Here is a 19,089-nt window from a genome sequence, read left to right as displayed (position 1 = left end):
GCGTAGCGCGCGAGACCCAGGCTGTAGCAGCCAGGTGCGGACTCCAGAGCATCCTCTATGTCCGGCGCGTCCCCGCCCAGGTGGGCGTGTCGGCGTCCCGGAACAGGCTCTTCTTTCTCCTTGTGTCTCTGCTTGCCCGGTGGAGGAAGGGAGGAAGCTGGGAAAGTTGCTGGCCCCGTGCGGAGCAGAGGCGGCCGGGGCCCACTAGAGGCCCCCGTCTGGATTTTAGCACTAAGTGGGCGTTGGCGCATGAGTAGAGGAACGAACGTGATCTGTGCTTGGAGCTTTCTGAGCGCTGCGCTTCCAGGAACTGGGACCGGCCAGCGCCACGTAGTGAAAGCATACCCGATTTGGCCCTGACCGCTAAGTGGAAAAGAATAAGGCAAATCCAGAATTGAAGCCAGCTTGAACACGTCCCGAGCCATTCACTCTACACCGTCCCGGTCGGAATCACGTGATGAGGCAGCTGGGGCGCTGCACACCTGTAATCCCAGCCCTCAGGAAGTGAGGCAGGAGGATGCCAAGTGCAAACCCAACCTGGGGTACCTCATGAGGCCACCTCAGAATAAACGAAAAAAAGTAGACTGTGATTCTGGAGCCCCGACAAGCTCCGAAGTGTGCTATTAGTCTACACTTAACGCTTGGAGCCCTGGGGGTGCAAAGTGGGGTTCTCAGGCACGGATGCATCATGGAATCAACATCACACTAACTCCTGTGCTGGCGTGGGAGCCAGGCATTAGCGAGGTTTCCAGAGATGATACCAGTGTGCGGCTTACCCAGGAGCCCCCTGCACCCAAGCAGCGCTAGGGCGCTGTGGGTCCTCAAGGGGTGGCCCTTGGTCAGCAGAGCACCCCACCCCAGGGGTGTCTCAATCGTGCTTTTGAGCCCCATTCTAACAAAACAGAATCCAAAGGTGCCCAGCGACTGTTTTAAGAAACCTTCCAGGTAATTCTGAAGCACTGAATCGTTTTGTTTGTGACAGAGTCTCCCAGCCCTCCTGCCTTCGGGGAGTACAGGTGTGTGCCACCACGCCCACCTATAAGCACTGAGTTTTGAGCCTCACTGCTGGGGGACCTGGCCAGGAGTTCATGATTAACCTGCAGGATGAAATCATGGAGGCTTGGGAGGAGTGAATAGTTAAAATTCAGGGGAGACCGCATGGATTATTAAAGTGCAAGGTGGAGCAGCAGGCAACAAGCTTGGAGTGGAACGCGCCACAATGCCCTTCCCCAGAGAAAGCCACCCTGCCAGCCCAGACTGCCTTCCTCCTGCCACCTCCTCTTACACCGAAGCCTGAAGAGCCAGGGCCCTCCAATGGGCTGCTGCTTCCCCAGGCTCCCTGGCAGCTGGGCGCTCTCAGTACAGAGCCAGCCAGCTGTTACCCTCCCTGCTGCGGCTGCCACCACAGGTCCACCTTGGGGCAGTCACAGCTCCCCGCACATCCACTCCACTGTCAGTGGCAGATGCCAAGTATACTTGGGCCCTGGGGAAGCGGAGTTCTCAATGGCCTCAGGGGCAGCAAAAGCATGGCAGACAGATAAGCAGATGGGGCAAAGCTGCAGACCTAAAGCCACCAGGATCAAGTCTGGCAGGCCCCAGCCAAGGAGGAAATCAGTGTGTAGCCCCTGGGAGAGTCCGAGGGGCTGTGGTACAAAGGTGGTGCCCTGGACTGCAGCTGGAACAGGAGTCTGGGACAAAAAGCAGCCCTGACAGTTCAAGGCCCAAAAAAGGGAACAGAACGAGATCTCAAAGACAGAACTAGGAAACCACGGAGACCCACTGTACAGCAACTAAGAAGTCCTGAGCAGGGTGTGGTGGTTCACACCTGTAATCCCAGCACCAAGGAGGCTGAGGCAGGAGGGTCACCCCAGGTTCAAGGATACCTTGTGCTACATAGTGAGTTTGAAGCCAGCCTAAACTAGAGTGAAGCCCTGCCTCAAAGGGCAGAACCTCAGAAGTTGAATGATCAGTTTTGTGGAGCCCAGGGGCTGATTTTCCTTAAGCTTCCCCAGTCCCGTGACATGTCCTGGATGCCCACTTTCCCAGCCCTGTGAGTGACCACCTTCAGCTGGGCCTCTTCCTAGGACAGTGTGTGTGTGCATGCGCATGTGAGTGTGCAGCTCACCTGGTAGGAACTTTACAGCCATCACTTCCCACCAGACAAGAAGTCCCCCTGCCTCCCCTTCTCAGGCCCCTTAACCACCATCACCTTCGGGGTATTGGGATTCCCGGTAGGCCCCACTCCATGGGCAGGCTATGGGTGGCTGGAAAGTGTGGCCACTGCCCTAGGGACTTGGATCGAAGGACAGAGATTCTGCAGAGCTCAGGCAGGGCTGGGTCAAGGCCGGGGCTCCTACCGGTATGGAAGGACAAGCAGGCCCCAGGACAAACCTCAGACCAGAGGCCATACTTTTAATTGTACTCTCGCCACAGAAGGCATCTCCTGTCCCATAGTTAAAATTAGAAAGCCACGAGCACGAGACCTCTCTGCCCCGAGTGGGACACACTCATCCCAGGGTACCCCGCCAGCACTGATGCAGAGATGGGCGACTCTTTGCAGGACCCTGCCCAGCACAGTCCCCCTGGCAGGCTCTCAGGTGGATGTGATGCCGCCCTTCTCGCTCTTGACCTTGAGGAACTCGGCCATGCTGGAGAAGTACTTCTGGTTGGCCTCGGCCACCTTCTTCTCTGCTGCCTGCGGGTTCACAATCTCCAGGCCCTGGGTGGGGAAAAGGAGGTGACAGGAAGAGGACTGTGATCTGCCACGGTCCTTGGGCTCTCTTGGTGGCCCTCGGTTCGGCAGGCACGAGGACCACTGCAGTCTCCAAGTCCCTGTCCCCTCCAGGGGCCCGTACCCAGGTAATAGGGGAAGGAGCGGAGGGGCAGCTGGAGTCTCAGGGCAGTCCCTGGGGACACTGAAAGCCACATCCAAGGAAGCCCAGGCCCACGGGGCTGCCCCAGGAGGTAGCTGAGTCCCAGAGGAAGGTGTCCTGTCTGCAGTTCCAACACAAACTGCAACACCAGGGACCGTGAAAATGCCAGTCCCTTCGTCCTTCCTTCTTCCAGTACTGGGATTGAACCCAGGGCTTTTGCTTTGAGCTACGCCCCAGCCCTTGTTTGTTTTTTTGTTTTCTGAGACAAGGTCTCGCTAAGTTGCCCAGGCTAAGCTGAACCTTGAGATCTTCCTGCCTCAGCCTCCCAGGGCCGGGATGTCAGCGTGTCACCTCAGCTAGACTGTCTTCAATGTGGTAATTCTCACCTTCTTGCTGAGGCCTCCTGGCTGCTTTAAAACAGACACCGTCTCCTTCTTTGTGTTTGTCTGACACCCACCACCCTCTAACTCACTGTGTCCCCTGCCACCCATAACCTCCAACGGGGCCAGGCTTGTCTTTCCTGCTGTCACTTTCTTCCCAGCCCTGGAACACTGCTGGGACCTGGATGGCTCCACGGATGTGAGCTCACCAATCCTGACAAGGAGATAGACTCGATTTCCTCTGGTAAACAGAGGCATAGGAGGTATAGTCACCCCAGCTACCTGGAATGCAGTGACCAGAGGCTTGGAGCTGGGTCACCTGGCCATGGCCCTAGCCCCAACTCTATTTTTTTTTTATTTTTTGGTCTTTTTCATTTTTATCGGTACCAGGGATCGAACTCACGACTGCCTGCTTGCAAGGCAGGCGCTTATGCCGCTGAGCTAAACCCCAAGCCCCCGATAGCCCCAACTCTAAAGGCACAGAGCTGGGAGCTGCCCCGAGCCTCATGTGTCCAGTGGCTCCCGCCCCTACACCAGTCCCACTACACCTTCACTGCAGGGGAAAAGAGACACCTGCCAGGGCCCTGGGGGCTAGAGTGGGGCTCCCTACCTCCATGGTGGTGGGGCTGTAGTACCTGGAGAGGAGTGAAGGCCACGCTGGAGGCTGTCCCCGAGGAGCGGTCCCGGATGGTGGACTTCCCGCCATACACCACACTCTGCTTCTGCAAGGTCCGCTGCGGGGGGAAGAGGGCTGTGATCCAGAATCCCCCAGGCGCCCATCGCTCCCTGCACCCCACCTGGCCAATCCCTGGCCCGTACCTGCAGTGTCTTAGAGATCCTGGCCTTGGTGGCCTCATTCACCTGTGTCTGCCGCACGCGCCCACTGCCCGACTTGCCTAGATGGCCCAGACTGAAGCCCAGGTCCTCCTGGTAGGCATCCTCCTCTATCTGAGGGAGGAGAACTCAGAGGTGGTGTGGCTGGGCAGCCTCAGGTGACCCCCCAAGAAGCCTATGGTGTGCCCACCTCTGTGCTGGGGACTCAGGGAACCCAGAGGGTGCTGAGCTGGGCTGCGAGGGGCTGTGTGGTGTGTCCAGCACCAGGGTAGCTGCCCTGCTGCCGTGACACCAGATGGGGACAGTGCTTTGATGTGAGGAAGGGGGCATGCAGCCTGTGGTGGGTCATGCACAGCGGGGAACCCTGGGGTAGGAGGGACTACCCTGCAAGGCCTTTGGGGCCCAGCTGAGGAGCCTGGGCGCAGAGGCCTATGGGCAGCTGGGCAGCCAAGTGAGGGCAGCCCACAGGTGGTTCTGGGCCGGCATGGCCCCAGCCCTGAGCAGGCGGCTATGGCGTGCAGAGGCCTGCAGAAGGGGTCTGACCTCTCCGAAGCTCATGCGGTTGGCCTGCTTCCGGATCTCTGTCAGTCCTAGCCGCTCCTTCATCTTGCGGTACCTGGGGGGTGAGGGATCCCCTGGGGTGCTGGCCTCACCTCTCCGTGGCCCAGCCAACCCCGGGACATCCCCAGGCCCTTACCTGCGGCCCCCGCGCTTCTTCCGCTGCCCGTCGAGGGGTGCAGGTAGGGGCTTCACCTGCTTCACCGGAGGGGGCTCCTGCCACTTGTCAAACTTGCGTTCAATCTCATCTTTGAGCTCGTAGCCCACCTAGGAAGGCAGCAGGAGATGCAGGATGCTGCCCAACGTCACACACTATCCCGGGGTGCTGGGGACCAATTCTCATCCAGTGCCTCACGTGCTTCAAACCTCGGCTCTGACTCCGCCTCTGTGGGGGGAATCCTCCTGACAGCAGGCTCCTAGGACTGCCCGCTCCCTGGCTGTCCCCAGCCCCCCACCCCACCCCAGCTCTGCTCAGGACAAGCCCGATGATCCCTCCTGGTATCTCCACCTTAGCTGCAGCCCCCAGGCAGACAGGAAGCTGTGCGGTCTGTCCCAATCCTAGTATCTCCATACTTAAGCAACAAACCACACTGCCCATCGACAGCCCGGGATTCAGACACCCAGGCCCACCGAGGCCCTGCCTGCTGTGTCAAAGGTGCTCCCAGACACTCACCTTCCCCTCTGAGCTCTCATGGAAACTGTCCACGCGGGCAGCCAGAGTGCACTTGGCAGCCACCAGCCGGGCTGCCTTCCGCCGCAGATCCTGAAGCAACAGTAGTGAGTGGAGTCTGTGAGCCAGACAGGAGGGGCCAGAGGCTGCCTCTCCCAGGGGGCTGGCCTGGCTGGGCCCCAGGTTCCAGGAAAGGGGCTGCACATTGTGGCCTGTCCGCCCTAATGGCCCCCTGAAAGGCCCACACTTGGTTACTTGTTTCCCAGTACCAGGAACCAAACCAGGACCTCTTGAGGCAGGGTCTTCAGGTGCCCTGAACCTGCAATCCTCCTGCTTCAGCCTCCGAGCGCTGGGATGAAGGCATGCACCCCAGGCCTGGAGAGAGATACCCACTCTCCTCCCCCAGTTTACACTGAAGCGGAAAACGAGGGGCGCATCACAGCTGACAACAGAAAGCTGGGTAATGACAGCAGGCCCGGTGACGATATGACGTTAAGACTAGCCAGTGCCTGCAGGAGCCCTCCCAGGTCCATCTCCGCCAAATTCAGCTCAGGCCACCAGTCACTGTCCCATTTTCCAGGCAGCCACAGCATCAAGAGCCCGTGCCAGTCTGTCCAGATAGGCGGAGAAAGAGGGGTGCTGATGGGTGCTGCAGCCCTGCTCCTAGCGCTGGACCCTCAGGAGCAGCCAGCCCAGGGTCCCAGGGGCCCCACCTTCGGAGGGAGGTGGACCAGGCCTGATGCCTGCACTCTACCAGCGCAGAAAGGGCTGAGCATGGGGTAGAGGGCCTCAGCTACTCTCAGACTGGACTGGCTCGCCATGCTCTCCCCAGCTATGTACTGGGCGGCAGATATGGGGCAGGCAGTGAGACGAAGCAGAGGAAAACTTCAGCTGGGAGGACCTAGTAAAATCAGGCTTCCCAAAACCTTGGCCACCACACCGGGGGTCTGCCTGCCAGGCCCACACTGTCCCTGCATTGGCTGGTCACCACAGTATCATCAGCGTTCCCTTCAGCTGCTTCAAAATCCGCAAGCCCGTTACAGAAGGCAGCTGCATCTTTTCGCAAAAGGGAGCCTCTTAAATGATAATAAAGCTGGGCATGGGGGCGCACATCTGTCATCCTAGCATCCAGGAAGCTAAAGCAGGAACATCACTGAAAGTCAAGGCCAGCCTGGGCTACACGGTAAGTTCAAGGCCAACCTCAACTATATAACAAGACCTTGTCTCAAACACACAGCCCAGTAAAAAACAAAATTTTAAAACACAGTGTTTACAATAAAAGGACCTGTCCACATGTCCCTGAAATTTGTGTTTTCTGCCATTACAGAGCAGTGTTTTGGAAATGTCAAGTACACTGGGCCACTGGCTTGGTGAGAAAGGCCTGCCCTGCCCTCCTGGGATCAGGCTGCAGCGCTGTTCCGGTCCAAGGCTCACAGGTGCCCAGCTTGGAGGGTGCAGGTGCCAGGTGGGGGCTCACCGGGGGCAGCGACTGCACAATGTCGCTGTGGTAGATGTACCCGGTGTGGGGCAGCACTGAAGTGGATGAGAAGCCGGACAGTGTCTTGCGCTGGGCGCCGAGCAGCATGATGTTGCAGGCGGGCATCTTGGAAAGGTTGGTCAGGCCGCCAGCCACACCTGCACGGGGTTGGGGACAGGAGAGACGCCGCTGCTGTGGGGGTTTGCTGCACGCTGCACTGCTGCACGAGGGGGGTGCTGGCCCTGACTGCGAGGGCCGGAGCAGCTCGGGTCAATGGGGACAGATGTGCGGGCAGCTCAGAGGGGCAGCGACCTCCCCGAGGGTGCTTGGTAGTAAGTACTGATCCCAAGAGGAAGCTGACCCCATGCAGCCCCAAATGCTGATTTTACCAATATCCATGTTTTTGTTTTGCTTTTTGAGACAAGGCCTCGCTGGGCAGTTCAAGCTAGCCCTGAGTTTACTGGGTACCCCAGGCTGGCCTTGAGCTCGCAGTGCTCCCCTGCCTCAGCGCCCTGAGTGCTGGGCCTATGGTCAAACCAAGGGCTCCCGGCAGCCACAGGCCCTGGGTCTGGCTGGTTCCAGTGAGTTGCGTGAGCACAGGGAGGGGAAAGGAGTTGTGGGACACATTCCAGCCACGGACAGGGACCTGGCACAGGACTCTTGGGACTGGGGAGCCTGTCCCCTCTGCTAGAGGACCCCAGGAAGAGCCTCCAGCACAGGCGTAGTGAACTGAGCACGGCCAGAGTGGTCCAAGTGGCCCCCTAGACACGGTGAAGGCACTACACACTGGAGAGGGACCCAACTGCAGGAGGTCTCACAGTGGAAGAGGTGGCAGGGGAGACAGCACCAGTGAAGCAAGGGGACTCGGAAGCTGGAGGAGGACATGAGCCCCAGGGTGCAGGGGTGCCCCAGAAGCTGGGGAGAGCGCTGATCGGGGTCTTCCCTAATGCCCACCAGCAGCCAGCAGCCAGAGAGGGGTGACAAAGTGGACCAGACACATGGTCACTCATCAGAGCCAGAGAAAACTGGACAGCTGCCAGTGACCACCAGGGACAAAAACGTGAAGCCCCAGCCAGGGCACTGAGTGAGCTTAGGAGTGGCAGGAGCCGCAGAGGGTCAGGGTGCAGGAACCCGCATGCGGCACATGGAACACAGAGGCTTGTGGGCCCACCTTCATGCTCCTGCTGACCAAGGCCCCAAGCTAAGCCCCACTCTGCGCCCATCTATCCACTCTGCCTGTGCCAGCCTGGTGGCTGATGACCTCCAGCAAGCAAAGGACAGGGAACAGGGCTCTGGGGCCTCCACTTCCCCGAGGCACCCACCTCAGCAGAAGCTGCCCTGAATACCCTGCCCTGAGCCTCACCCATGATCTTGGCTGCTGTGGACGCCCCGATGATGATGGACAGGTTGGGGGCGATGAAGGACATTCTGGACTCCACGTACTCGTAGATGCGGTGCTTGGAGGCATTCAGCTCCAGCGCCATGTCACAGGCCTCCTCTAGCCGCTCCAGCTCCTCCTCAGAGAGCTGCTGCCTGCAGGGGACAGGATGGGCCTGCTGGGGGTCCTGCCTCCACCCACTTGCCCGTCTGCCCCACAATGTGTGAGCTCACATGCAGGTGCAAGTGCTTGTGTGCGTGTGTGTACAGGCTCCCTGCCCATGTGAGCCCTGGGTCGGGGCCCAAGTCCCCGCCTGCCATCTCTGCCCACGTCAGCTGGTCCGGGGCATCCGTACCCCTGCGTGGTGGAGGCCGTGACGCTGACCACCATGATGGTAGCATTGGTGAGGATCTGCTGCAGATTCTCGTTGTTCTTGCATTTGTCCAGGCTGTTGCCCAGCTCCTGGGGGTGGGGAAGGCAGAGTCAGGGCCTCACAAAGGACACAGCAGGTCTTCCACTTTGTACTCCATCAGGTCTCGCTTGGGAACCCTGGGGTCTGTACACTGAGGACCCTCCTGCCTCCTACGAGTCCCCAGAAGTTCACTGCTCGAAGCATCAGCACCCTGGCAGCTCCACAAGCCAGGAGGGGTAGAGCAGGAAGATGTGCCCCACTGAGCAGGCCAAGGTCCACTCCAAATCAGAGCAGGCCACGTGGGACTTCCTCTGCCAAGCCCTGATCTGCACACAGGCAGGGACCCACTCAGCTGCCCAGGCTCAATTCTAGCTTGTGACCTTCCTGCCTCGGCCTCCCAGACTGCTAGGATGACAGGCGTGCACCAAGGTACCCAGCTCTGCCCCTTGGCTTCTCCAAAACAGCAGAAGCCTCAAGGCCAAGCCTCCCTGACCCCTGCAGTCTCAGCTGTCCCTTTGGACTCGATGCTGTCTGATTCCCACAGGACCTCAGCACTTGGATGGCCCCATCTGTGTGCCAGCCTTTATTAAGGTCTCAATGCTACCAGCCCCACGCACTGCTGGGGACCCCAGAGCCCCTCAGGGTAGGAGAGGACCCTCTGCAGGTCCCCACCCCACCGTGCTAAGCCTGCACTCCCGGAGCCCCCACTTGCCTTGACCGTACGGATGTAGTCCAGCGCGTTGGGGACTAAGGACTCTAGCTCAGGGAACCTCTTCGAGTACTTGTCCCGGATGAACTTGTGGATGATGTCTGGTGACAGAGAGGGCCATTCCATGAGGAGGGCAGGCCCATGTCGGTCCTGATGCCTGCTCCCCCCTCCTCCTCCTTCCCTCGGGACTGCAGCTTAGCACCCGGACACCAGGCACAAAGGCTATGCCCCAACTCCTTTCAGATCCCCTGGCCACCTTGGTCACCAGCTAGAAGTGGAAGTGACCATGTGCAGCTTCTGGACAGGCCCTGAGGGAAGGACCATTCGTCCTCCTCTCGGGCATACCAGGTCAGCGCCAGTACAAGGGTATGGGCCGGCGCCCACAGGGGCCAAACAGGACACAGAGGGCCCCCACTTCCGTTAGCACTCACTCAGCTCGTTCTCGATCTCCACAGTCAGGTTGTTGGCATCCACAATGACTCGGTACTCAGGGGCTGCCTCCACTGGTCCCATCACTGTGGAGAGGATGGGGCTATGTCTGTACCCAAGCCAGCAGGGGGCAAGCAGTGGGGAGACAGCTCGAGGCTGAAGCAGACATCAGACACCGGCAAGGCTGTGCCCACAGCCTGCCTCCACTCCCTCCTCCCCCATCTGTCCTGACCTCCGACAGGTCTAGACCTGACCTCGCCTTGTATAGAGCCTCCTATGGCTCCCTAGTGTCCCAGAATGATACTCAAGGTCGCCCTGTCTGTGGACGCCCAATGACGAGTCCTGCACCTATGCCACCCATGGCTGCACCCAAGGTGCGCAGACCCAGGCAATCCACCCTGGTGCATGGCCTCTCTGCCTTCGAGCCCTGTCTCTCTGCCTGGCTCCACCTGACACCACCCAACTACACCCGGCCGGGCCAAGTCCTGCCAGTCCGCTTCTGATCTCTACCAGAGGCTGTGTCTCCCTTTTCCTAGGCTTCTAGAAAGTACTCTGCACAGTACTGGTAACGCAGTATCATCAGGGCTTGACGTTGGAGCAGCCAACACACAAAGACCCATCGGGCCCTCCAGGTGCCGCTCTGCATTCCACAGGAGCTGATTTACCTCACCCATGGCCAAGGCAGGTCCACACTGAACTGGACTTGCAAAGAGAGGCTCAGAGGCCACACTGCCTGATGCTGTGCAGGGCAAACAGAGCTGACCCTGGGCAGGGAGCTGCAATCTGTCCCAGCCCTGCCCAAACACCCCTGGCCTCCAGGTGGTGATGGAGCAGCTTCCTGCTGACGTCTCCACCACACCCACACTACACCTGGGCTCCCCTACCACCAGACACTGATCAACACCAGCCCCACCCAACACCCAGCCTGAGCTCAGGAAATGTCCCTCCCTGTAGTTCCTTGGACCCGAAACTCCTCGCCTGGCCTTGGGCCCCAGCAGGATCTGGCTCCTTCCTGAGCCTTCCCGGTGCTCCTGATGTCTGAGGTGCGGCCATGCTGCTCCCTTGTCTGGGGCCCCTTCCACCCCTTCTCTGCCTGGCAAATGGGCTCATGCTCTGGACTCTAGTCACATATCTGCCCCCAGGGTGAGGCCATTCTGTCCTTCCTGGGCCTCCAGGCTGTCCCTAGCTACAAAGTGACCTACCACAGACTGCCTGGGATCTGGGCTGATTTTACTAAGGATCCAAACAAACATTAAAGGAAGAGTGCAATGATCTCTCCGAACCTGCATTCTGCCTATATCCTTCCTATGCCCAGCAACTCTCTCCAGAGTCCACAGTCCCGCCCTGCCCAGGAGACCCGGATCTGGCACAGGCCTGCCCTGCAGGCGTGCTGAGTGCTTAAGACATGATCCCAAGTTCTGCAGAGCCAGAACCTACAAAAGCTTCCAGCTGATGCCCTAACAGTAGGGTACTTAGCTCATGCTGACTTCTGTATGTACCCAGATGTTCCAGGTTTCCATTCTCAGCAATAACACATTCAAATCCTACTTATACTTGAGAAAAAAACGCTCACTGATTTGGAAAGAATCTGAAGTAGACATAGAACACATGGTTTGCAGATGTGGCAAAACCCTGCAACTGGTCACGTCTGCTACTGCAACTCAGGACTTTTATTTAAGTATTTAATTGTCAGTACTGTGGCTTGCACCTAGGCCATTTATACTGAGCTATGTTACCAACCTTTTATGTTCCTTGTTTTGAGACAGGATCTTTTTAAGTTGCTACGTTGTGGGGCCTATACTCAAACCTGTGATCCTCCTGTCTCAGGCTCCTAGAGAATGGGACTAAAGCCTGTGCCAACACATCTGGCCCATCTGGGGAACTCTGAGACAAGTTCTACCACAATTCGTAAGCACTCAGCACAAAATGAGGACTCTACTGTACAGTGTTTTTCAGGGAGAAGTGGATGGAGGTGGGATGGACAGAAAGAGGGCTCTGGGAAAGACTGAGAGGGACAAATGCTCAATATGTAAGCCACAAGGTGCAAAGGAGCCGCGAGGCTTGACGGAGAATGAAGAGGGGAAGCTGAGAGGGAGGAAGTACCTTCCGAAGCATTGGCTTGCTTGCTGATGTACTCTTCGATCTTCATCATGATCTCGGCAAACTGTCAGGGAAGGAGAACCGAGTCACCGGGGGCTCTTCGGCGAGAAGTTTCCACTGCGCCACGTCCTGGGAGCTTCGATCTGCAGAATCTCGCACCCCCGCGCCCCCTCACCATCTTGCTGTCCCACAGCTTGGCGATACTTTTGACCGAATCCCCAGAGAGATCCAGCTGGGTCTCCTCCTGCACATCCTCGATGGCCGGCTCCTCTTCTTCCTCGCCATAGCTTCCTCCTTCTTCCTCTTCTGCTGCTTCCTCAAGGTCGGCCAAGAGCTCATCTGCCAGAGACATCCCAAGGCCTAGGGAAAAGGATGCGCAAGGTTCCGCAAAGCTGCCCCTGGCCGGTCCCGCTTTATTACAGAAGCAGCCCTCCCCTAGGAGACCCTGGTGCTTCTTCATCAACCCCGCCAGCGTGCAGGCTCCCCGAGGCCGCGTCCATCCTCGAGCCTTCACACATTGGGGACTAAGTGGCTCCTTCTCCGAGCCTGAGTCCGGAGCGTCAGTCAACGCTCCGCAAGGGGAGGGAGCGGTCTCACTCCTGACAGGGCCATAGCACACGAGGCCTTTGGGGACCAACCTGTAAGGTTCCTGCTTTCTCCTCACACGCTTCCTCCTGCAGACCCAGGAGCGGGGCCTCCCGGTCTCGCGTTACCCCCCAGAACACTTACCTCTTCCCCCCGCGAACCGCGGTCCCTAGGAGATTAGCCAGGCTACAAGGCGGGCGCTCATTGATGACGTGTCACGTGCGCCAACGCGACAAAGCTGCGCTCTGATTGGCCAGCTGGAAGAACACTCTTAGCGCCCGACCTCGGGCGCAGACTGGCTACCGGGCTTGAGGAGGGGTTCAGCGGGCTCGTGGCCCCGGGCACAGAGCCGGCTACGCGACGAATCCCTGTGCCCATTGCTGAGCATCAAGACAAGAATAAAACCGGTAGCGGCGCAGACAACTGGTAGCAGCGTAGAAAACAAAAGAAGGTCTTGAAACCGTGATTTCAGTTAGGGCCATGAGAGTAGAGTAAACGAAACCGGAACTGAAAAACTACAACTCCCAGAAGGCCCCTGGCTTCCTGGACCTCGAAGCCTGATGGGACCAGTAGTTCTGCGCACGGCTCAACCTAGACGCTTGAGGCTGAAGTGGTGCGGCTTAGGGGCCGGGAACGGGAGAGATGGAGCTGGAGCAGAGAGAGGGGTGAGTGGCGAGCCGTGGGCGGGGACAGGCCGCGCACCCAGAGGACGCTGCGGCCCGGGATGCGCCGCTCTGTCCTGTTCCCCGGGGTCTGCTGGGGGTTGTAGTTTGTGCAATTGTTACACGTTAACCACCGACGGGGTAGGCCTGGCGTCTGCACCGGAGAACACCGGGGATCAGACGGAATCTGGGTGTGTGAGATCGGGAGCATGGAGGAGGAGGAACGAGGAATGAGGTGGGGCTGGAAAACTGGGATCCGGCGCCCCTCAACCCCTCTGGCCCTGCAGAACCATGGCAGCCGTGGGTTTCGAGGAGTTCTCGGCGCCGCCAGGCTCAGAGTTGGCGCTGCCCCCGCTGTTCGGCGGGCACATCCTGGAGAGCGAGCTAGAGACCGAAGTGGAGTTTGTATCCGGCGGCTTGGGGGGCTCGGGGCTCCGGGAGCGCGACGAAGAGGAGGAGGCAGCCCGAGGGCAGCGGCGGCGCCAGCGGGAGCTGAACCGCAGGAAGTACCAGGCGCTGGTCCGGCGCTGCAGGGAGATCGAGCAGGTAGGTGAGTGCGGAGACCCGTGTTGGGTCACCTCCCGGGCCAAGCTGCCAGCTCTGAGCCTCCCTGACCAGAGACGCTCTGGCCTCCCCACGCCCAGACTTGCGTGGGTTCGCTTCCTCTCCGTCCCACGGCCCCTGCTCTAGACTCAGGTTCCGGCTGCACGGAGTAACTCAGAATGCCTCCCTGATGGATAGGAGGATGGGGCAGAAGCAGGGCTCAGATCCTCTTGGGCAAGAGCAGCAGGGCAAGAATCTTGGAGTTCTTTCTTTCTGGATTCTGGAGCAGGTGAAGGGCTTTAAAGGGAGGAGGGTCAGGTCTCTGAAAGATTTAGGAAAGACAGTTATGTGGTGTTTGTTCAGGCCACTGGAGCCTCCAAAAGTACAATAGGCTGGTGGTTCAGTAACTAACATTTGCTGTGTTCCAGTTTTAAGTTTTTTTTAAGGTCTGTGTAGTCCAGGCTGGCCTCAGACTTCAGCAGTCCTCCTGCCTTGGCCTCCAGAGTGCTGGGATCACAGGCACACACCGCCATCCATGCCTGGCTTTGTCTTGCAGTTCAGGGATGGGAAGTCTGGGACCAGGTTATCACCAGGCTGTTCCCAAGTGCCTCAGTGCAGTCTCCATTGCCTGTTACCAGCAACCTTGGTGTTGATGCATAGCAGCAGTGTCACCTTGGCCTGTGACTTCATTCTCAGTGCTACTCTGTGTGCCAGTCTGCGTCAGTTTCCGCAGCCACTGAGCTAGGCCAAACCCCAAGGAGCGCATTTTAACTTGCTTACATCTGTGGACCGTCTTCAGATACAGTCACATGCTGGGATGCAGGGTCTTGACTCCATCACACCTTTCTGGGGGTTTGAGTCCAGCCTTTCTGGCCAGGGGGAGTCCATGCTTGGGCCACTGCACTGGGCTTTCCACTCTTGCCCGTCTCCCTCTGGGTCTGTGCTTAGGGTGATGCTGGCCTCCTGCATGATGCTCTTTCTCCCAGCCACCATCCAGGTCCAGGCACGGCCCATAAGTCTGTGCCAGCCCTTGTGAAAGCTGTCAGGTGGAAAAGGGTAGGACACTCAGTGATGGAGCCATGGGACTGAGGCTGGGGGACACAGGTACCATCATTGCCCTCACAGAGTGCATGTCAGGCTGGGGAGCAGACAGGGCAAAAGGAACATGGGGTGTAAGCGGAGCTATGAGGGAGAAGGATACAGCTGCATGGATGGTGGGCCGGGAGGTGTCTAACAGTATAAGGAGGCCTGGGGCTCCCTCAGCAGGTGACAGTTGAGCTAGGACCTATGGAGCTGTGGGAATGGGTACAGCAGAGGTGACAGCTCCTGGAAAGCCCCAAGACACACACTGGGCATGGTGACATAGCCTTAGGGAGGCTGAGATAGGGATGTCACAAGTTCAGAGCAACTGAGGCTGTGTGAAAATGCAGAACAGAAAATGGCACCCTGAGCAGGCCCTGGGTTCAACACCAGGTCCAGTGGAGAGGAAAGCCCCTAGACAGGAGTGCGGGCCTGTGCCTGTGGGCCAGCGCACTCAGGTGGAGGAGGGAGAGGGCTGAGGGAGGGAGGAGGAGCAGAGCTGATGCCTGGGAAGAGCTGGACGCTGAGCAGAGGTGTCAAAGCACTGCTCTCTCCCTGCACAGGTGAATGAGCGGGTCCTGGACAGGCTGCACCAGGTACAGCGGATAACTCGGAGGCTGCAGCAGGAGCGCAGGTAGCTGTCCCTCCTACCCCAGCCTAGACTGCCTCTCCCCACCCCAGCCAGCCACCCTGTGTATCCAGCCCCCGATGACACAGGAGCACAGGACGTGGCTCATGTGGGAGCTGATGGCAGGGCAGAGCAGAGCAGAGCAGACCGGGAGGGGGGACCAGCTGGCTGCTCCCAAGCCCTCAGCAGGAGCTCTCAGCACTCGCCCTCCAAGCTGCCCACGGGGCACAGTGTACACAAGCTGAGGAGCTTAGCTCAGACCGGGCGCCTGACACACAGACCTGGCCCTGCTGTACCCCAGGAAGAAGGATCGAGCCTCAAGTGTGGGCACTGCAGCACCATCACCCAGCAGCAGGTTTCCCTGTCCCCTTGGCTGTCACCACCCATCACAGGTGCAAAACCAACACTATCAGGCAGGCTCCAGGCAGCCAGGTAGGCTTTGGGCAGCAGGCGAGCTGGCTACCAGGCCTCTCAGGCTGCAGAGCTCCTCCACTCCAGCCAAGAGCGACAGTGGCCCTGTCTCTGCCCACATAGGTTCCTCATGAGGGTGCTAGACTCCTATGGAGATGACTACCGGGCCAGCCAGTTCACCATCATGCTGGAGGTAAGCGCTGCTCCTCCCTGGGGTCGGGGACTGGGAGCCCAGGACATGGCCTTCATCTGCCTCCTTCCTCTCCAGGACGAGGGCAGTCAGGGCACAGATGCCCCCACCCCGGGCAATGCTGAGAATGAGCCTGCAGAGAAGGAGGGGCTGTCCCCGTCCAGAAGGACTTCCGTACCCCCTGAAGCTAGCAGCAGCCCAGCCCCTGGAGAAGGGCCCAGCGGGCGAAAGAGGCGGCGAGCACAGCGGGATGGGGGCCGAGTGGGCCCAGGAGCAGCACTGACCCCGGAACTGGCCCCTGTGCAGGTGGGCAGGAGCCTGGACTGGGAGAACCAGGGGAGGGGGCAGCGGGAAGGAAGGAGAAGGGGGCTCAGAGGACAGTGACAGGAGAAAGGTGGGGGTAAGAGAGGAAGGATGGTGACACAGGAGGGAAGGCACCCTGGGTCGGTCCAGAGCACAGCAGTTGGCAGCTGGGGAGGCTGCTGGGCATCTTCCAGTTCCCCAGGCCCACAAGTGCTCTTCCTCATTTCCCCAGATTAAGGTAGAGGAAGACTTTGGCTTTGAAGCAGAGGAGGCCCTGGATTCGAGTTGGGTTTCTCGGGGGCCTGACAAGCTGCTGCCCTACCCTACCCTAGCCAGCCCACCCTTCGACTGAGTCCACCCCAATAAACCAACTCTCATTCCTGACCACACACTCACAAGCTGGGGTTGGCTTTCATACTTTTATTGGGGGAATGGGGCAGGTGCCAGCTTCCTGTCTGAAGAAAGAGGTGTTCACAGATTCTTCAGCCACTCCAGGCTGGGGCCCTGGAGGTCCTGGGGATGGCTGGGCACATCCGGCATGTTCCCATCATCTCTGACAGGCACTGTGGGTGGGAAAGAAAGGTGGGCTGCTGATACAGGTGGGTCTCCAGTGCCCCCCACAGAAGCAAAAGGGCTGAGGAAGAGAAGAGTAGTGAGGGTCGGAGAATGGGCCACACAGAGGCAGAGGGGAGAAATCAGGGCCACCCTAAGAGCCCCAGAGAGTGGCGGATACAGGCTCTGAGACAGGAAGAGAAATTGATAAAGAAACACTCAAAGCATACAAACAGAAGGGGGAGTGGGTATTGCCTGGACAGGCAGAGTCCAGACTGCCGTGAACCACCAATCTCCTCTAGGAAGGCCCACTTACCTGGGTAGTTGTAGGGTGTGGCCTGGTTGATCATGCTGGCATACTTGGTGTAGGGGCTGATCAAGGGCAGAATTATAGCTGTAGGGAGAGATGGGTGAGTGTGGTGGAGGCTGGGTCAAGAAGGCTGCTTATTCCAGGCCTCTGGCCTTCTGCAGCCCCCACTTACAGGCAGGAGGGGGTTACCGAGGTGGGAGGTGAAGAGAGGGAAGAGAGCCTAGTCGTCAGCTAAGTCAGCTCTCCTGGGCTGCAACAGGAGGAAGTGGGGGCCGAACTGGAAGAGTATAGTGATCACTGGGTATGAGCATCTTAGGAAAGTTCAGCAGGACAGAGATTGTACAAAGAGCAACCGCTGACAAGGGCAGCACCAAGAGTCCTGGGAGTGGGGCAGGCCTATGCTGTCTGACAGGCACATGGCAGCTACCTGGAAGTTTTCTAGTAGCCACATCAACAATAAAGGGCATGGTTAGCTTGGCACGATCCAGCTGTTACCCTTTCTCACATGACAGACAAATTAACAGTACTGATCCTTTTAAAATTCGATGTGCCTTGGACCATCTCCGCTGAACCAGTCACACTTTAAGAGCCTAGTGCTCTCTGGGGTGGGTGGCTTGTCCCAGGGCCTTACCCTGTGTGTGGCCATGGGCTATGGGTACTGACGCCAAGGCCTGGGAAGCTATTAACTGCAGAGTCCCGGCCCCTTGCCCCAGACCTATGGCCTGCACAACTAAGCCTCCAACGCCAGCCAACGCTGTGACAGGACACAGGTTGACAATCGGATTTGCTGGAGATCCAAGATTTCCCACTCCGCGCCCCAAGAAACTCAAAAGAGTCGGGAGGGAAGGGGCACGCATCCTTAATTCCCTGGGCCATTCTATTGGCGTAGGGAGTATCCTCAGGGAACGGCCTGGGCCTGTTTGTGCCTCGTAAGGGAACCATGCACCTCTTCAGCAGACCACTGCAGACAGCAGGAGGGATCCCCACCAGGTCAGGGGCGGCGCACGCTGGGGGCGCAGCGTGGAACAGTGCGGGTGGGAAGTGAGAGGCGGGGAATGCGCGTCCGCGGCAGGGAGACTCACGCACCGAGGCCCCCGATAGTGAAGGACACGAACAGCACCGGCTCCTGGGCCCAGGCTTTCTTGAGGAAGCCGGCGATTCCTAGAGTGGAAGGGCGCGGGTCACCTTTGCTGGACTGCCCAAGTGACCCCTAGCTCTCTCGCGCCACCGCCCCGCAGGGGCTCCTGGGAACTGCGCAAGCTAGGTGGACCCTGGGCCGCCTTCGAGTTGCGTTGCGCTGCACCTCTGCCCCCAGACCGCCCGCGGCTCCCGCAACTCCAAGAACCCCGCGCACCCGCAGGCCCGACTCACTAGAAGCCATGTTGCTCGGCGGCGGTGAGGGCGCGGAGCACTCTGGAAGTTGTGGTCCCTACGCAGGGCTCTGCAGATTGGGCTGCGCGTGCGCCTTGGAGCAAGAGCGCCGAAGCGAGGGCGCGGAGCCCTCTGGGAGTTGTGGTTTCTTCTCCGGCTCAATCGGCGCGTGCGCACTAGCTCAGAGCGAATGTCCGAAGATAGGGGGTGGGAAGGTTCAAGTGGACCAAGGCTGACAGCGCACTGGCTGGGATCACTTTTCTGCCTTACCCTCCCAGTCACTGCCGAGGAGGGGAAACTTATAGTCCTCTTGTGGCCCGCCAAGAACGGAATGAAATTATCTTCATTGCGGTTTGTTTGTGAAGGCCCATTTTACAGACAAAGGAGCTGAGGCCCAGGCCAATGACCTGTTTACCGCTCAGGGTCGCAGGGACCTCGAGGTGGACCCGGGCAGAAAGCGCACTTTCATCTGGGTTCTCCCTGTGCACTTCTTGTGCTGCATAACTCAGGTCGCCTGAAGAGGAGAGGATCTGGCCCCTATTTTCAGGAGACTGGGAGTTACTCCAGCAGTCTTCGCTCTGCCCCATTAAGTAGCTAGGGTGCCCAAGCCGGGCTCAGAGTCGCAGTTCTGCCT

At 59.0% G+C, this 19,089-nt stretch overlaps 3 protein-coding genes across 5 annotated transcripts; 1 reads left to right on the top strand and 2 right to left on the bottom strand.

The window, feature by feature from the left end:
- Positions 1-2,379: 2,379 nt before the first annotated feature.
- Prpf31 (pre-mRNA processing factor 31) lies at positions 2,380-12,689 on the bottom strand. 2 transcript variants are annotated; one of them, XM_005001726.4, is made up of 14 exons: positions 12,550-12,689; positions 11,996-12,180; positions 11,824-11,884; positions 9,723-9,806; positions 9,295-9,392; positions 8,526-8,632; positions 8,156-8,325; positions 6,793-6,950; positions 5,319-5,408; positions 4,785-4,912; positions 4,631-4,703; positions 4,073-4,201; positions 3,889-3,987; positions 2,380-2,719 (listed from the first exon to the last, which is right to left on the bottom strand). In XM_005001726.4, the coding sequence occupies exons 2-14, from the start codon at positions 12,170-12,172 to the stop codon at positions 2,594-2,596; spliced, it is 1,500 nt and encodes a 499-aa protein (XP_005001783.1). In that variant the 5' UTR covers positions 12,173-12,180; positions 12,550-12,689; the 3' UTR covers positions 2,380-2,593. The 2 variants fall into 2 exon arrangements, with proteins under 2 accessions (XP_005001783.1, XP_005001784.1); XM_005001727.3 differs by having other exon boundaries at positions 12,459-12,567.
- Positions 12,690-12,706: 17 nt separating this feature from the next.
- Tfpt (TCF3 fusion partner) lies at positions 12,707-16,620 on the top strand. 2 transcript variants are annotated; one of them, XM_003465460.5, is made up of 6 exons: positions 12,707-13,070; positions 13,355-13,613; positions 15,254-15,324; positions 15,853-15,922; positions 15,998-16,225; positions 16,455-16,620. In XM_003465460.5, the coding sequence occupies exons 1-6, from the start codon at positions 13,048-13,050 to the stop codon at positions 16,572-16,574; spliced, it is 771 nt and encodes a 256-aa protein (XP_003465508.1). In that variant the 5' UTR covers positions 12,707-13,047; the 3' UTR covers positions 16,575-16,620. The 2 variants fall into 2 exon arrangements, with proteins under 2 accessions (XP_003465508.1, XP_023418923.1); XM_023563155.2 differs by lacking the exon at positions 12,707-13,070 and adding an exon at positions 13,095-13,258.
- Positions 16,621-16,627: 7 nt separating this feature from the next.
- Ndufa3 (NADH:ubiquinone oxidoreductase subunit A3) lies at positions 16,628-18,602 on the bottom strand. Its single transcript, XM_003465462.5, has 4 exons — positions 18,456-18,602; positions 18,171-18,245; positions 17,091-17,168; positions 16,628-16,785 (listed from the first exon to the last, which is right to left on the bottom strand). The coding sequence occupies exons 1-4, from the start codon at positions 18,463-18,465 to the stop codon at positions 16,694-16,696; spliced, it is 255 nt and encodes an 84-aa protein (XP_003465510.1). The 5' UTR covers positions 18,466-18,602; the 3' UTR covers positions 16,628-16,693.
- Between the last annotated feature and the right edge of the window lie 487 nt (positions 18,603-19,089).

This window comes from Cavia porcellus, unplaced genomic scaffold (genome assembly GCF_034190915.1).
Source record: "Cavia porcellus strain 051 isolate PalLab524CR breed Dunkin Hartley unplaced genomic scaffold, mCavPor4.1 scaffold_7, whole genome shotgun sequence".
NCBI lineage: Eukaryota > Metazoa > Chordata > Mammalia > Rodentia > Caviidae > Cavia > Cavia porcellus.
Note: the sequence above shows the minus strand (reverse complement) of the source record. Positions and strands in the feature narration are given on the sequence as shown.

Coding starts and splice junctions, on each gene's coding strand:
- Prpf31 (XM_005001726.4), bottom strand. CDS start 12,172: ATGTCTCTGGCAGATGAGCTCTTGGCCGACCTTGAGGAAGCAGCAGAA. Junction 8,326..8,525: donor ACGGCCTCCACCACGCAGGG/GTACGGATGCCC, acceptor TGTCCCCTGCAG/GCAGCAGCTCTCTGAGGAGG. Junction 4,913..5,318: donor ATGAGAGCTCAGAGGGGAAG/GTGAGTGTCTGG, acceptor CTGCCTTCCTAG/GTGGGCTACGAGCTCAAAGA.
- Tfpt (XM_003465460.5), top strand. CDS start 13,048: ATGGAGCTGGAGCAGAGAGAGGG. Junction 13,614..15,253: donor GCTGCAGGGAGATCGAGCAG/GTAGGTGAGTGC, acceptor CTCCCTGCACAG/GTGAATGAGCGGGTCCTGGA. Junction 15,325..15,852: donor AGGCTGCAGCAGGAGCGCAG/GTAGCTGTCCCT, acceptor CTGCCCACATAG/GTTCCTCATGAGGGTGCTAG.
- Ndufa3 (XM_003465462.5), bottom strand. Junction 17,169..18,170: donor CTTCACTATCGGGGGCCTCG/GTGCGTGAGTCT, acceptor CTCTCCCTACAG/CTATAATTCTGCCCTTGATC. Junction 16,786..17,090: donor CACACCCTACAACTACCCAG/GTAAGTGGGCCT, acceptor TCCCACCCACAG/TGCCTGTCAGAGATGATGGG.